This window comes from Leptodactylus fuscus, chromosome 5 (assembly GCF_031893055.1).
Source record: "Leptodactylus fuscus isolate aLepFus1 chromosome 5, aLepFus1.hap2, whole genome shotgun sequence".
In the NCBI taxonomy this organism is placed as follows: domain Eukaryota; kingdom Metazoa; phylum Chordata; class Amphibia; order Anura; family Leptodactylidae; genus Leptodactylus; species Leptodactylus fuscus.
In genome coordinates this window covers 174,124,057-174,139,941 of record NC_134269.1, presented here as the reverse complement: position 1 = coordinate 174,139,941, position 15,885 = coordinate 174,124,057, and the positions used below count along the sequence as shown (strand labels likewise).

The following is a 15,885-nucleotide window of genomic DNA, read 5'->3' as shown; positions in this document are numbered from 1 at the left end:
GGGCCCCTCCCCCCGACCGATGCCGAAGACCCCGACTGACCAACATCCCCCCACATTCCTGCACACACTATTATGCCACTATACATAGTGGCCCCTGTACACAGTATTATCCCCCATAGTGGCCCCTGCACACAGTATTATGCCCCATAGTGGCCCCTGCACACAGTATTATGCTCCATAGTGGCCCCTGCACACAGTATTATGCCCCATAGTGGCCCCTGCACACAGTATTATGTCCCATAGTGGCCCCTGCACACAGTATTTTGTCCCATAGTGGCCCCCGCACAGCACACACAGTATTATAATAATAATAATAATAACGCCAACATATTCCGCAGCACTGTACAATTTGTAGGGTTCATATACAGACAGATACATAACAAAGAACGTAATTTCACACAATGGGACTGAGGGCCCTGCTCGCAAGAGCTTACAATCTATGAGGTAGAGGGGGTGACACAAGAGGTAGCAGGGGCGGTATTGCTTATACAGTATTCAGACAATTTTGTAATAGAGATTACTGTCATTACACAAACAAAACGTTATGAGCCATCACTAGTGGTGTCCTGTAACATGTGGATGGAGCTTGGACAAATAAAGTTAGCCTGAAAAGACATCATATCATGTGGGGTAATGTGGGAGCGGGGACAGAGGAGGGTTAAATTTTGGGGATTCTAACTATAGTACGGAAGGGTTTACGTTAGAAATTGTGATAGGCTTGTCTGAAAAGATGTGTCTTTAGTTTGCGTTTGAAACTGTAGAAATTGGGAGTTAATCTGATTGTCCGGGGTAGAGCATTCCAGAGAAGTGGTGCAACTCGGAAGAAGTCTTGTATATGAGCGTGGAAGGTTCTGATAATAGAGAATGTAAGTGTTAGGTCATTGAGTGAGCGGAGAGCATGGGTTGGGCGGTAGACAGAGATGAGGGAGGAAATGTAGGGAGGTGCAGCATTATGGAGAGCCTTGTGGATGAGAGTGATAACTTTATATTTTATTCTATAATGAATAGGCAGTCGAATAGTGGCTCCTGCACACAGTATTATCTCCCATAGTGGCCCCTGCACACAGTATTATGCCCCATAGTGTCCCCTGCACACAGTATTATGCCCCATAGTGGCCCCTGCACACAGTATTTTGCCCCATAATGGCCCCTGCACATACAGTATGATACTCCATAGTGGCCCCTGTACACACAATATTATACTCCATAGTGGGCCCTGCACAGACAGTTCTATGACCCATTGTGGACACCCATGAACAATTATTATACTCTGGGGTCTTTTCAGCATTATATTATTTTTTGGGTCTTGAGTTGAGTGGATGAAATGGAGTTGCTTCAACATATGACATGATAAAACATTATAGCTAACTCTGTACTGTTCTGTACTTTTCTGCTATTTATCATACCACACAGTTTTGTTCCTCTTTGATCACAAGACTGGGTAAGGTGGAGTTTGTATTCGGCATCACACACACAGCATTATTGAGAAGGCAGGAGGAACGAGTAGGAGGCTGTTGCCAACTGGTTAATTGATGTCTTGCCTCATTTTATTCACTCACAGCCTCTTATCTACAACCTAGCGTTGTTGAAAGAGCACAGAGTAACAATGTAACAGCAGTGTAACAGAACAGCGGCAATTATTGAGTGTCTTTTCTATGCTACCTCCTCTATTAAAAGTTATTTATAATATTTCAAGTACTTGAATTGACAAGACTTAATATGTAACCCAAGAAAGACATTTCAAGGTGACCTCCCAAGTCGCATCTTTGACGAAACCACAATGCAGTTGAAAGCTGTGTCATTGTCAAATCTGTGTAGTTTTCCACCTGACTGCATAGGCATTAACAATCAGAATGGATAATATGCCAAATTGATAGAACTCGGTGCTTCTTTTGACAGCATCGTAGCCACATCATGGTAACTAGATAGGAACTCACCCTCAGGACTTCCTTTATTGTACTGAATAAGGCCCCGTTCACATGGGGCATGAGACTGCGTATTATGGTCCTGATGTTGACGCGGGAAGCCGCGTGAGAATAAGACCAAAATGCGCCTGACGCAACTGTCGCGGCTTCCGACAGTCGCGACTTCCCACTCCGGAGTAGGCCCAAACGAATGGGCCTAGTGCGGAGAGTGCTGCCCCCAAATGAATGGGCCTAGTCCAGAGAGTGCTGCCCTGAGGCGGACGCTGCAGCTCAATCAGCCGCGGATTCCACCTGAAGAAAGGGCAGCTCGCTTCTTTTTTTCTCTAGCGGGAACAAACTGCTGGCAGAAAAAAGAACGCTAGCGGTTTGCATAGACCTCTATTGTGAGGGGGCTCATGAGGAGGATTCAGCACCAAAATCCGCCCCCTCTTGCCCCGTGTGAACTAGCCCTTACAGATTCAGCTGTGCTAACACAGCCTCCAGGTTTCTTTTTGGAACAATTAGCATTAACATGATTTAGGATTCCTGCAAATATATGGATCTATAAAAAACAGAACGGACAGAACACAGATGTTTGCCCCCTGTACTTTCTACTGACCCATACACTACCTGAGTTTCTTATGTAGCCCTGCCTTATGGACCCCTTCACACGGGTTTGTGAATGTCACAGTCTATGAGGCCGTAGAAATTATTGCTATCCATTAAAACAATACATAAAAAATTATACAGTTGTGCACATTAGAACAATTTAAGGATGAGCTAAGGTTGGGTTTACACACGTCAACAGGCATGTACAGTACAACATATGGGTGAGGTCTGCAGAGGGTTAACTGACTATTATGGTGTTGTCACATGGGGTTCTGAATGTAGTCATAGCCCCCAGGGGGCTCCACCGAATAATTACAGGCTATAGCATTAGTGGTCTCCTGGTAACAGTAAAACTGCATGGCCAGTAATGAGAAGTCGCTTAGAATTAATTGTGTTTTACTTCCATATAAGTGAGAATAGTGGCGGCTTCAGCGCTGAATACAGCAGGGGCCGCATATCAGACCCCATGTGGCAGCATTCCTAACATGAACTGTTTCTTATGGGAAGGGTTTTGGCTGCATACAGTCGCAGTCGTGTGCAAACCTACTCTCAGAGTCTGACATTTACAGAACAATAATCTGGTGACATGCATGTCTGGCTGTACTTACATATCTCCTGTTACGTGTGTTTCATTTTCAGTATAACTGGCTGACATATATCTTAATCTGTCTTTTCCATGCACAGCAGAGAAAGGGCTACGGGGTCGAAAAAACCCAAAATGGACTGTGTTCATTACTGGATAACAACCCCCCCCCCCCACAATAGGTTCCTTGATCTGTAGGCTTCAGAGAATGTGATTGTATTACCTATAGCTACAGTTTACATAATTCATTGCTGCTCTTACTTTCCGCAGGGGATATTTCCTAAATCCTTTATCCACATCAAGGAAATTACAATTCAGAAGAAGAGGTATGGTGGCTATTTTTTCTTACTTTTCCATGAATGACATGATCCGTTCTCTTCTCCAAATGAATTAGAACTTTTTGTTTAATGAGATTTTTTTTATAAAATTTTCGTGAAACTTGGTTATGCTTACATACATGTAAAGAGAAGAATTAGGACAATAAGCAATGCAAGTGACAAATCTCATCTCCATAACTCGGTTTCAGTTATTTTGGCTTGGAAACAATATTATCAGTCAAAGATGCTGCAAGTTACATCTAAAGCCTATAGCCATGTACAGAAACCACATCAGTCTTACAGCAAAAAGAGAAAATAGCTTCATAATGTCTAATAGGTTATTTCTAAGTTTCAGACATTTGTAGCTTTTAAGAGGAGGAAGGAACACTAAGCTGAGATCTTTATGATCATATTAGACGGTTTCATTCTGCAAGATTGTTTGCAGCTCCTAAACCAGTCTTACAGTAAACACAAGTGGTAATACCTGCTGATCATTGCATTCAGTATTGTCTGCCGGATGACCAAGACGCATCCTAACTATCCTCATCTACGATTGCCGAAATAGAGGGTGTCTACTCCTTCTATATACGTAATTGTCTTAGATTAAGTAGTTGTGTCCTCTAGTAGTTGTCCTATCTCTAAGTACAAAATACTGAAGGTCATTTGATTCTTGCTGTTCTCCTGAACAATTTGATATTTTTTATCTATAAAATCCATCCATCCATTCAACATATATGGCCCTTGAAAGGTTATATGTAACCTAGCTCTAAATCTCCATGTGGGCAGGAACCTTTCAGTTGTACTTGGTGACAGATCCTCTTGAGGCGGAGGCCCCACGTTATGGAAATGCAGCTTTTTTTGTTGCAGATTTTGTTGCGGGTTTTTAAGCCAGAACCAAGAATGGCTACAAAAGGAATGGGAAATATATAGGGAGTTCATATATTTTTACCTTCTGCTCAATCCACTTCCAGCTTTGGCTCAAAAAACCGCAACAAAATCTGCAACAAAAAAGCTGCGTTTCAGTAATGTGGGGCCTTAGCTTTAGGCTGAAGCCCTACGTTGCGGAAACGCAGCTTTTTTTGTTGCAGATTTTGTTGCGGTTTTTTAAGCCAGAACCAAGAATGGCTACAAAAGGAATGGGAAATATATAGGGAGTTCATATACTTTTACCTTCTGCTCAATGCACTTCCAGCTTTGGCTCAAAAAAACGCAAAAAGCTGCATTTAATTTGGGGCCTTAGCCTTAGGCTGAAGCCCCAAGTTGCAGAAACGCAGCTTCTTTTGTTGCAGTTTCTTGAGCCAAAGCCAGGAGTGGATTGTTTGAGAAGTATAAGAGCTTTTCATATATTCTTGGCTTTGGCTCAAAAAACTGCAACAAAATCTGCAACAAAAGAAGCTGCGTTTCCGCAACGTGGGGCCCTAGCCTTAAGTTAGCTCTACTCTTTAGAGTCGGTTAGATGAATCATAACTTTACTGCTATGTGAACAACCCCTTACTGTCCTGTCTATTTTTTATGTATATTTGTCTTATGTTATTGTCTTTAAGAAATACGGAAAACATAGTTCCTTCTGAGATTCCTTTGGTGCGTGAAGTTACAACAACCTTACGTGAATGGGGAAATATTTGGAAACAGTTATACACGGTAAGAAGCATTTGTTTTGTGAACTGGCTAATAAATTTTTGGGTGCATTCACCTAATTTCTGTCATTTTTTATAAGGCTCTACTTATAGGCCATTTATGAACTACACTTGATTTAATTTGATGGTTTTTTGCTGTATACAATAGGATAGTTAATAGAGATGAGCGGACACTAAAATGTCCGAGGTTCGAAATCCGATTCGAACAGCCGCACACTGTTCAACTGTTCGAACGGATTTCGAATCCCATTATAGTCTATGGGGGGAAATGCTCGTTTCAGGGGTACGCAAAATTCGATAAAATTATACTTGCCAAGTCCACGAGTGACGGTCGGGCTGGACTCTCCTTGAAGTCTTCTCCCGGCGCAGCGTCCCCGTGTCTTCTTCCGGCTGGAATTCATTGGCTGGAGCCAACTGCGCATGTGCAGTCATGCGCGGACATGTGCAGCCGGCTCTGCCTAGGCCGGATGCCTAGGCAGAGTGAATTCCAGCCAGAAGACGCCGCGGGGACGCTGCATGGAGAAGACTTCGGAAAGGTAAGAGAAGAACCAGCGTTGATTGGCAATGTATAGCATTCTGCCAATCAACGCTGGTTCTGCATCGAACCTTAAACTTTGAACAGCTAGTAGTGTTCGATCGAGTACGAGTATTTCGAATACCGTAGTATTCTATCGAACACCTACTCGATCGAACACTACTTGCTCATCTCTAATAGTTAACAATGCTATTCTATAATGAAGAATAAATCAGAAAAATATACAGTAAGGATCTCGCTAGCAATGTATGCCATGGTATGTATAGAGTATACTCTATAGTGGCAAATATTGTAGGAAACTTGTATTGACATATAACTGCAGCAGCAGGCTCAAACGTGATGTGAACAGAGCCATAGAAAAATGATTCATTTAGTATAGTGAATTAAAATTTGACATTCAATTCACTTACTAAAATACCCGACTGTGGGTCTTTGAAACCTCGGCATGCCTTCAAACACATAAGCATGACCTGTAGGTCACTTTGTAGTTCATTTTCTATGAGGATTCTCATGGGAAAAATATCTGTTCATGTAAGCCGTGACGCAGTTTTTCACAGTAGAACAGTTTCTGTAAAGCAGAGGAAGGCCACCAATTATGGTCAACTATGGCGCTTGTTCTATGTTGTGTTTGTATGCTGTGCCACTATTCCAACATGTGAACACATCTTTGGGTCCTAGAGTTTGTAAAGAATTTCTAATATCCAAGGTTGGATTCACACTGGCACAATGTCTTTTGTCCTGAACCTACAAAGATACAGTAATAAACTACAAGCTCCCTTCCATCTGGTTTCCATATTTAGAAGGAAAAATATTGCAGACTCCTTTTATTTTCAGTAAAGTTAATTTAAATGTTAAATACAGTAAATGTAACCCTTAAAAGGGTATTCCCATAACGCTTGTTCACTAACCTGCAGGCTGTTGTGCTCTCTTCACTTCCTGTTTTTCTCGGCACATTGGTGGGTGGGGTTTCACTTGCATGGGATTAGTTGTAAATGAATTACCACAGTGTGAAGCTGATGTGGCAGAGCTGGATTTGAGCCAGCTTGCATTACATACAGGGGTAACGGCCTCCCTATCTCAGCCCTTATCAGCCAAATTTCTCAGAAATCCCGGAGCTCTCTGAGAAGCTCTGCTACTTAAAAATCACAAACAGCTCAGAGCTGCTCCCAGCCCCTCCCTCCCCCTGAGAGCAGGCAGCTACATCACTTGACAAATGAGCAGATAATCCCAAGGGCCATAGAAACGGAGTGTAAACAATGAAGTGAATAAATTAAGATAGCGGCCAAACAAAGCAGTTTTGATAAAGCAATGCATTTAGGAAAAGTCTTAAATCCACATAAACTAGCAGTATAGATAGTATCCTTGTGATGGGCAACCCCTATAAATATTTTCACATTGTGCCAGTAGTAGAATCTAGAAGTCATGGGAAATCAGAAATGACAAAATTGGGAAATTTAATTGAATAGAAACATAATAAATAAGTGTTTGAACACAGGAATGATGTGAAACTAGGAAAGTCCACATTCTTGAGAAGCTTAAATGGAGCAGTGGTCAAGTGATAACATCTACATTCATATGAAGAAAGGTGAAAACAGCCATGGAAAATGTCATCTTTTTAGAGCCATTTTATCCCCACATTCCTCATACATTACCGCGTCCCTGAAAAGGATAAAAATAGAGCATGACCTATGTTTGACAGTCCATTACAACTCACCATCAAAATATCAGTTGTGTGAATAGCCCCATTCACAGATAGTGAAATTAATATGGTTGAAATTTTTGGTGCCTGATGTGCTATTTAAGCTCTGTAATGTTAGGTGAGCAGTGTCAGGCAGGGGGTGTGATTCAGAGCTCAGAGACAGCCGGTGTCAATGCCTGTTCCTGCCTGACACCGCCCTCCTGACAGTGCAGAGCCTAAGCAGCATATCAAGCACCAAAGTAACAGCATTGATTGCTCGGGAACAATGGGGGCTAGAGAAAGACATTCCAACAGTGTCTGAGTCAGTGGAACAGCTGCTAAGAATTGGAATTACGCTGGAGTCACACCAGCGCCCGATCTACGTTTTCAGGCTTCCGTCTTCCGCTGACAGAAGATGGAAACCTGGCAGACCGTGTCCGTCCGTAAGGGTCAATGAGCGTTTTGTGCTCTCTGCGGCGAAACCGTTTTTTTTTAACCGGACCTTAGGTGGTGAAAGGTCCTCCTTAACCATGTTGTTCATTGTCATGGCGCATTATATAAACTTTATATGTCTATTTTCTATACTGTGACATAACAACAATCCCCTTTTGGAATTCTGAGAAATGTGTGTAGTCTCTGAACTATCCTGTAGTTATATCTCAGGATGCTGTCAGTAAATAAAGGGAATCTGTCACGTCGAACATAAAAATGGGTGTACAAAGCTGAATAACAGAAGCATATGTGGAAGCTGTAGAATCACTTCTACGAAGTACTATGATAAGGTTTATAACCAATATACAGTTGATAGACTCCCTTTAAACACTCCCTGGAGACCCCCTTTAAGTATTTAGTAATTGACAAAAATTATGTAAGATAATCTGTATTATACATATATATATATATATATATATATATATATATATATATATATAGTTACTGTTACTTTGATGGTACATTATATATAATATACTGTATATGTGTTATTTTTCAGTGTAGTTACAGAGAAACATAGCAGTGATACATTCTGGTTTGTTGTAGATTCATCTCCTAAGATAATTTAGATTGGTACATTTATTTTTATAGCACAACACCATATTGTCAAATTTACAGGTTACTTTTTCTTGTACATCTGTTTTGTTGTTGTACAGGAGCGTAGCTACAATATAACCGTAAAATATGTTGCTGAGTCCTGGTCTGTTTGCCGAGTTGTCTGGAAAAATTATGGTTTCTAATGGAAGCATTTTCATTAAATAAGAAAGGCTCAATAAAAGGGGAAAAAAAAGAATTAAGAAAGTGTATTGAATATATTGAACAGCAGAAACTGCCTGGCGCATTATTTTACTTTTCATTGTTTTTATGCCTCATGCCGAGTGATGTAGCTCAGAACAAAAACACTGATTGTAATAACTCATCTTCCTGCTCATTGTTAAAATGTGAAGACAACGTATAAAAGCTGCCATGTAAACTCACGTTCACGTTGAAAACACTGACACAAGTAGCTGTGTTAAAATCCAGATCCAGTGATAAATCACTCACACGTCTTAACTTACGGCTTGTAACTTATCGTGGGCACTAATTATGTTAGGTAATGCCAATAATGAACACAAAATATACTGTCCAATAAAATAGAACATACTGTACCTATTGTATCCTACTGGGTAATCTTAAATGATTTGAGAATCGCACTTGTTTAATATTGGAATATTTGATATATCGCTTATATTCCATGCATCAGAATTAAAGGGGTTGTCTGATAAGCTAAAAAGATAGCGCATTGGTTTGGTGGGCTTTACATTATAAGCAAGGAAGCCGATAATATAAATCAGAGGGAAAAAATGGCATCTCCAATTTCACATTCATCAATAATTGGATAGGTCTCAAAAAATAATAAAATATAACTTTTATTGAAAAAATAATCATAAAATGTTCTGGAAATACAAGACTCACAGCACAAATGCATGGGAAGAATATGCAAATCTGACTCCCATGATGTAATTAGGATGCCAGTGCCTCAATTATGCACACCAATAGAGGGCGCTGACTGAGAATGTGCAAGTCTGTCTTCCATGATGTAATTAGGAAGAAAGAGTCTCAGTCAAACACACCTATAGAGGGCGCTCCCTTTAACATCATGCCGACCTTCTCAGAGGCCTTTGTTTGCAATGATGTTGGGATTTAACCAGATACAGTCTTCTCAGCCAAGGACAGCTGTTTCGATGTACTTGCATCTTGTCAGCTTGGCGCAGAGAGGACTGATCTGGCAAAGGTGAGAGGCTTAGACAGGGTTGAGGGGATATCGTCACTCCATAGGGAGAGACCATCATATACACACACCTATATGGTGGTCTCTCCCTATGGAGTGACGATATCCCCTCAGCACAAATGCACAAATACTATGTCAAATAGATGCTTGTCCCACACATAGTCTGCAGATTAGACAATGCTCTTAATTTATTGCTTATAAAATAGTGGGTTAGTATCACTGCAATATTTGTCTGTAGGGCGGTAGTAGAGATGAGCGAGTAGTATTCGATCAAATAGTAGGATTCGATCCAATACCTCCCTTTGCATAGTTATTGGTGTACTTGGTCATATACCAAGCGCTAAACATTCGATTCCCCTCCCACCTTCCCTGGCGCTTTTTTTTTAACACCAAAAACTATGCAGGGGAGGTATTGGATCGAATATACTCGCTCATCTCTAGGCGGTAGCATTAATGTTCTGATTATTTCAAATCTTATATATTTCTAACAATTGCTTTGGTTACTTTCTCTATGAATTTATTCATGATTTTGCAGTTTTTTTCTCTGAGCCTGGGGGTGATCTGTTACTGCCTCGCAGGTCATATGATTGTGCTATTGATCTTCTGCTTGATATTAAACTCTCTAAGCGTAGGTTATATCATCTTTCTGATCTGGAAAGACAGGCCATGAAAGATTATATAAAAGGCCATATATACCTTTCAACATAAAGAAAAAAGATGGAGGACTGAGATCTTGTATAGATTATCGACAGGTTAATAGGCAGGAACACCACATGCATGAGAAGCTAACCTGGTCACAATAAGGAATAATGACTATGTTTCTAAGTAAAATTTATTATATGGTTATGTTCCTGGATACTGGGGCCGTGATTCCAGCTTATGGTGAATGGTCCTTTCAACCAGGTAGGGCCATTTTTCATTTTTGATTTTTGATTTTTCCTTCCACCTTCCAAAAGTCTTATTTTTTTTTCTCTTCTCACAAAGCTATATGAGCACTTATATTTTACAGGACAAATTGTACTTCACATTGGTAACATTTAATGTTCTGTACAAGAACATTAAACACTACTGGCAGAGATGAGCGAACAGTGAAATGTTCGAAGTTCGATTGGAGTACTCGCTCAATACTCGACTGTTCGATCGAACATCGAACACCATTATAGTCTATGGGAAATAAATACTCGTTTAGGGGGAAACCACTATTGGACTCAGGAGGGTCACCAAGTCCACTATGACACCCAGGAAATGATGCCAACACCCTGGAATGCAACCGGGACAGCAGGGGAAGCATGTCTGGGGGCATCTAACAAGCCCAAGTCACTGTATTACGTTGGGATCCCTGTCAGCTTGCAGTTATGCGGGAGCTGACTTTTTCCTATAGGAATGCATTGACCAGCATTGATTGGCCAAATGCCATACAGAGTACAGCATTCGGCCAATCAACGCTGGTTCTGCCGGAGGCTCATCTGTGAGGAGGCGGAGTCTAAGATTGGACCAGAATGGAGACTGCTGTGGACCGATCTTAGACTCCGCCTCCTCCGGTAGAACCAGTGCTGATTGGCCGAATGCTGTACTCTGTATGGCATTCAGCCAATCAACGCTGGTCAATGCATTCCTTTGCTGGGATGTAGCAGTGTTGGCCGTGCGCTCAGCTTGACTACTCCGGAGATGAGCCGATCTGAGCGCACGGCCAGCACTGCTACACCGGAGATGTAGCAGTGCTGGCCATGCGCTCAGCTCAACTACTCTGGAGATGAGCTGAGCTGAGCACATGGCCTGCTAGCAGTGCTGGCCGTGTGCTCAGCCCGACTACTCCACTACTCCAGAGCTGAGCCGAACTGAGCGCACAGCCAGCACTGCTACACCGGAGAGTTGGGAGGGAGGTGTCTTCAGGCGGATATCCGGCCGCGGCATCCACCTGAAGAATGAGCATGTCCCTTCTTTTCCACGAGCCGGAAAAAAAAACGCTCGTGGAAAAAAGAACTGACCATCTCCCGTTGATTTCAATGGGAGCCAGATTTTTGGTCAGGATTTTGAGGCGAAAAGCCTAAAGGTCTGATCATGAGTGCAATATATTGCAGCACTAATGTATTGCACTATGCTGAAAAATCCATTTACTTCTATTACAGGCTCCTGCTTCTAATAGACGTATAGTAATGAATGGTGTGAGAGCCTTCAATAGGCTCCTGACTTCACGGAAATATATGATTGCACCCAGATTTTGCAGCAGGGGACAGTGATCTGAGACAACATGGGTGGGCGCTGCTAGTCTGCCTTGGTCCAATAGCCATTTTTATTGACCATACCTCTGCCATACTATTATGGTGGATGTAGAGAATAGGTAGGGGCCTGAGTCATTTCATAAGCTGGAATGGCAAAGCTTAATGAGTCATGATTACTTTAATCTATATTACTTTTCGACCAAAAAATGTATCAAATGGACTGACATTTTAATAACAGTTTTATTCTTTGCTGTGGAGTTTCGTAGTATGGTATCTCTACAGAATAAGGAAACAGATAACAAACCTATAATAAAGACCCAAACAGCTAGAATCATTCCGTTCCCTTAAATTTATAATGTAATTCAGTAAATCTTTCAAGTGACACATTCATTCCCTTTGTTCGTTTGTAAGACTTTCTTTACTTGCCAATCACCTTAAAATGAGATTCAGAATCAGACTTGATATATATACGTATCAGGCCGCATTTAGCAGTCACAGAAGTATAGCCTATTGTTGGAATAAATAGTACTTTTAATTATCAGCTAGGTTCTTTTTTTCATCAGGTTTCATCGTGAAATGGTATCACTCAACATAAGAAAAGACTTCAAAGTTTGATTGCTTTTTTGTGCTGCCTATGCCTGCATTGTATCGCATTACGTCTTAGGTTCTTGTATGCTACATTGTTGTAATTTACAATAAAATTTATGCAACTCCGAATTCTATATAAACTGACATCTTTAAAGGGATTGTTCAGCTCAGAGTTCATATTTGAAGGGGCTGTAGCAATTGTGCAAGCACCATGAGACATTCACTGTTTACATCACATGCCATTTGTTTCATAGCAGCTGTGCTATCTCATCTCATTCACTTCTGTGGGACATTACTTTGCATGTTTGCTATAAATCAGACAACATGTAATGTAAACAGTAAAGAGGTCATGGTGCTAATTCAAGAAGCCGATCAGCTGTGGTATCAGGACCAGACACTCAGTCAGGGGTGTAGCTACAGGGGGTGCAGCAGTAGCAGTCGCTATTGAGCCCTATTTGGTCCCCAAAGGACTCTCTGCCATATAAGATAAGTTAATCCTTTAATAGTCCCACCATGGAGAAATTCAGTGTGTTATAGTAGCATAGGTAATACAATATACAAATACAAAAGCTCCAAGGTAGAGGCATTACACAGACTGTAGGTAAAAAAAGGTAAAGGTAAAACAAGGTAGTAGGAGGGGGTATCACAACTTAAAGATCTTTCAGTTCTCTCTATGGAATGATCTCCGCTTAGCTCGGTGTTGGTTGTACAGCCTAAGCACAGCAGGGAGGAAAGACTTCCGATCTTATATTTAAGGTGAAGCAGTCAGCCACTGACAGTATAAAGTATGCAACTTCATTTTAAATGGCTCAAGGTTTATAAAGGCCCTTGTGCAGATTTTACATCGTGGCCCATAAACTTCAAATTACGACATGGTCCCTGTTAGTCTTGTATTGATGACCTAGCCTGTGGATAAGTCATAAATAAAAAAGAACTGGACTATGCTGGAAATCACCCATGTGACCACTGAGGCCCAATCAGAGGCCTCAGCAGTTTCTGACATTGAGGAATCCCGAAGACAACGAGGTTCCCCTCCCCTTGGCCTCTTCCCAGTTTCGGACTCATCTTGCCTCATTCGTGTAGAAATGGTTATGATGATCTGTAAATAGTTTGAAATTCATCAGTCTACGATGAGAGGCCGTCAAAACTATTGCCAATATTCACATGAAAGGGTAAATACACACCAAGATCAGACTATTTAATAGAAGAGACTGAACTGAAGATGCTTGATCATCATACACATGGCCATGTTTGCAAAAATCAAACTCAGCATAATGCCCAAAACACCTCTTACCAAATGCCAGATATGATGCTAGTGAGGGGAAGATTTAGGATTGTTTTGCAGCCACAGGGGTTTGGAAACTTGGTAAGACAACAACGGACTTTTTATATCAGAACATTCTTGAGACAGATGTGTGGCCTGCCATCCAAACCTCGACTATGAACCTTACACAAGGACAATGATCCCAGGCTTACTATCAAATCAGCAACTTCAGTCTAAAATTTTTATTCTGTAAAATTAGTAGTTTACAATGTTTCTACAGCTTGATAATATGGCGTTTCTTACATGGAAGATATCAGCATTTTTTCAAATTAAGGAAATGTTCATGTGCCGTAGAGTTATTAAGAAGCCATTAACCTTTGTGTGTTGTCTTGTTCCAGTCAAGCAAAAAGGAGAAATTCCAGCAGGTCCAGTCAATGATGTGTGATTTGATGGAGTGGCGATCACAGCTCCTTTCTGGTACCTTGCCAAAGGATGAATTAAAAGAACTTAAGCAAAAAGTTACTTCGAAAATCGACTACGGCAACAAGTACGTTTTCTTCCTTCCATCTACTCTACTGCATAAAGTAGCGTACATTATTTCTTACAATTATTTTATTACAGGTATTAAAATCTGTTGCTGGAATAACTGGTTAAGTGACAGTAATATTGCGTTATAATTTCCATAGCACCATGGCGAGAGAAACTGTTCAGTCCACTGTAATAAATTAGATTTCGTGACTCTAAAACTTGATGGACACTATAAAACTTCATGTCCCATTTAAATACTGGACGTCGGTGGCCATAGAAGGCATGGTGCTATAAACACTCATAGGCTTGGGGCTACACGATGAAGATTTGATTTAAAGCAATTTCATCATCAATATCAACTGGAGCTCAGAGGTATACATAAAAGAAAACCTTTCATCACATACACCAGTCCCAACTTTTTGCAGTCTTCAATAGGCGTTGCTCCAGTTGGAATTTCTTCTTCAGCCCCTGCCACTCTTGGGCAATCAGTTTCCAGTTAGTCTCAATACCCAATATGCTCCCCATAGGCTCTCTACTGTCAAGTTGGTGGTCCCAAGATGTCTTCTACAGTCCAGCACAACCCACCTAACAGTAGAAAGTCTAATTGGCTTATTGTGTGCTGAAATTATTAGTACCAATTGCTTAGGAATAGTGGGGGCTAGAGAAAAAAAAATCCAACTGTGCTGGAATCAGTGCAGGGCTGCCTATTAGAGAATGCAAAGATCTGGAGGTAGTGAAAGGTCCTCTTTAATTTTAGCAAGAGTAGCATGTCATCAGGTGCATACTACTGTACAACACGTCATCAGATGCATACTACTGTACAACACGTCTGCAGATGCATACTACTGTACAACACGTCTGCAGATGCATACTACTGTACAACACGTCTTCAGATCCATACTACTGTACAACACGTCATCAGATGCATACTACTGTACAACACGTTATCAGATGCATACTACTGTACAACACGTCATCAGATGCATACTACTGTACAACACGTCATCAGATGCATACTACTGTACAACACGTCTTCAGATCCATACTACTGTACAACACATCATCATATGCATACTACTGTACAACACGTCATCAGATGCATACTACTGTACAACACGTCTGCAGATGCATACTACTGTACAACACGTCTGCAGATGCATACTACTGTACAACACGTCTTCAGATGCATACTACTGTACAACACGTCATCAGATCCATACTACTGTACAACACGTCATCAGATGCATACTACTGTACAACACGTTATCAGATGCATACTACTGTACAACACGTCATCAGATGCATACTACTGTACAACACGTCATCAGATGCATACTACTGTACAACACGTCTGCAGATGCATACTACTGTACAACACGTCTGCAGATGCATACTACTGTACAACACGTCTTCAGATCCATACTACTGTACAACACGTCATCAGATGCATACTACTGTACAACACGTCTGCAGATGCATACTACTGTACAACACGTCTTCAGATCCATACTACTGTACAACACGTCTTCAGATCCATACTACTGTACAACACGTCATCAGATGCATACTACTGTACAACACGTCTGCAGATGCATACTACTGTACAACACGTCTGCAGATGCATACTACTGTACAACACGTCTTCAGATCCATACTACTGTACAACACGTCTGCAGATGCATACTACTGTACAACACGTCTGCAGATCCATACTACTGTACAACACGTCTGCAGATGCATACTACTGTACAACACGT

The 15,885-nt window shown here is 41.2% G+C and overlaps 1 protein-coding gene across 1 annotated transcript in view; it reads left to right on the top strand.

The window, feature by feature from the left end:
- The window catches only part of DOCK2 (dedicator of cytokinesis 2), a 522,773-nt gene that overhangs the window by 41,008 nt on the left and 465,880 nt on the right, over positions 1-15,885 (top strand). The window contains exons 4-6 of the mRNA XM_075274736.1: positions 3,367-3,422; positions 4,958-5,054; positions 13,999-14,147. Of these exons, the coding sequence (XP_075130837.1) occupies positions 3,367-3,422; positions 4,958-5,054; positions 13,999-14,147 (302 nt within the window). The remainder of the gene's footprint in view (positions 1-3,366; positions 3,423-4,957; positions 5,055-13,998; positions 14,148-15,885) is intronic.